This window comes from Sinocyclocheilus anshuiensis, unplaced genomic scaffold (genome assembly GCF_001515605.1).
Source record: "Sinocyclocheilus anshuiensis isolate Anshui unplaced genomic scaffold, SAMN03320099.WGS_v1.1 scaffold2216, whole genome shotgun sequence".
Classification (NCBI taxonomy): domain Eukaryota; kingdom Metazoa; phylum Chordata; class Actinopteri; order Cypriniformes; family Cyprinidae; genus Sinocyclocheilus; species Sinocyclocheilus anshuiensis.
The window spans coordinates 308388-310447 of record NW_015545525.1 but is presented as its reverse complement, the minus strand read 5'-3'; the positions used below and the strand labels follow the sequence as shown (position 1 = coordinate 310447).

At 41.3% G+C, this 2060-nt stretch overlaps 1 protein-coding gene across 1 annotated transcript in view; it reads left to right on the top strand.

The window, feature by feature from the left end:
- Positions 1-2060, top strand: part of LOC107698304 (cryptochrome-1-like) — a 19312-nt gene that overhangs the window by 10071 nt on the left and 7181 nt on the right. The window contains exons 3-5 of the mRNA XM_016499260.1: positions 1081-1189; positions 1303-1445; positions 1709-1893. Coding sequence (XP_016354746.1) covers positions 1081-1189; positions 1303-1445; positions 1709-1893 — 437 coding nt within the window. The remainder of the gene's footprint in view (positions 1-1080; positions 1190-1302; positions 1446-1708; positions 1894-2060) is intronic.

Sequence of the window (2060 nt, the reverse complement as noted above, 5' to 3'; positions counted from 1 at the left end):
TAAAGCTGCAGTCCGTAAGTTTTGCCTCTTTGTCGCCATCTCTGTTTGAAAACCTGGAATTGCAGCTGTGTGCTGAATTATCTAGTTTGCGTGGGTTGTTCTCCGGCGCGGCTCCAGCGCGGATGAATCTAATGTTCTGAAGAGTATGTGTGGCAGTCAGTCCGTGTGGATATTTACTGTACTTCGCAATCACAGATTCTAGCTACGTCTTGGAATATGACCCAAATAAGAATTTTCACCGTATATTGCCATCTGAACAAGTAAGTAACAAGTCTGCCACGTTTGTTCCTGCCACCTGAGGAAAAAAATCTCACTACCAATGGTGATTAAATCTAAAGATCGGTTAGCTCATATCACATCAAACCATTCAAATTATTATTATTGTTATACTTTATTCTCATATGATTAGTTAACAACATCAGCATTGCGTGACCTTTACAGCCATTAGTGAAACAGAACAAATAAAGATAGTATTAGGAGAGGGACAGCCATGTTTTAATGTAATGTTGTTATCATAATAATACTTTAAGGCTGTTTTATTATTATTAACACATTAAAGTAATAATACTTCAAAGATGATGACGAAAATAATAATAATAATATATTTTATATATAATAATAATATAACATTATTATTAATATATTTAGGTGATATAAATATTCAATATAACAACAATTATTATAAATACTACTAATAAATTATTATTATAATTATAAAATAAAAAATGCTTCTAGTTTGTCTCAGTTAAGGAAACATTGTTTCAGATTCAATAAATAAAATACAAATTGTACACATTTTTAAATGATTAAAATATGTTTCAGTGCTGAATGAAATACTTGTGTATTTATAATCAATTTTTCTCTTGTTTTATTCACCTTCGTGAATGTATCTTGAAGCAGTGCATTCTGGGAGTGACGCAACTTTAGGAATCTTGCTGTCAGCAGTGCTGTCTATGTAGGGCTCTCTGACCGTCAGATCTTCACATGACCCGTCAGACCTCTTCATACGAGGCACCTTTAGGAGTCTCGCTGTCTGCAGAGCTGTCTATGTAGGGCTCACAGATTGTGTGTGTGTGTCAGGTTTCTGCTGCAGTGTCTGGAGGATCTGGACTCCAGTCTTCGCAAACTCAACTCCTGTCTGTTCGTCGTCCGCGGTCAGCCGGCAAACATCTTCCCTCGCCTCTTCAAGGTAACGCTGGCTGATGTTGAGATGAAACACAGCCCTGTTTTACAGTCCTGCAGCTCGTTTTTCTCTTTTCTCGCGTCGATCGCGTGTCCAGAATAACTCTGATTGGTCCGCAGGAGTGGAAAGTGTCTCGGCTGACGTTCGAGTGCGACTCGGAGCCATTCGGGAAGGAGCGAGACGCGGCTATAAAGAAGCTGGCGTCTGAAGCGGGAGTGGAGGTGATCACGAAGATCTCACACACGCTTCACGACCTGGACAGGTGAGAACACACACTGCCCCACCAGATACATGCCACTCAAATTAACTGGGCTTTTAGTTTCATATTTTAAGCTAATGTTTACATTTAGGCTATATAAGAAGGATATGATTGTAAAACTATAATATGTTACTGTAGTATTATAATATTTAACTTTTTAAAATAAAAAAATGCTGTTGGATGAATCCTTTCAACTGAATCACTGAAATGAATGAATCAGTTGCATGATTCTCATAATTGAATCTGTCATATGTGTGGTGTGTCAGGATCACGGAGCTGAATGGCGGTCAGCCGCCGCTGACGTACAAACGCTTCCAGACGCTGGTGAGCAGCATGGAGCCGCCGGAGCCTCCGCTGGAGCCGCTGAGCCGAGAGCTGCTGGGAAACTGTGTGACGCCCGTCAGAGACCACCACAGAGAGAGATACGGAGTCCCCCTGCTGGACGAGCTGGGTAACACACACACACACACACACACACACACACAGATGGATTGGTTGTTTTCGGAGCAGTGCATCATGGGTGTGTTTGTGTTCAGGGTTCGACACTGAGTCTTTGGATCCTGCTGTTTGGCCCGGAGGAGAATCAGAGGCACTGATGAGGTTGGAGCAACACCTCGT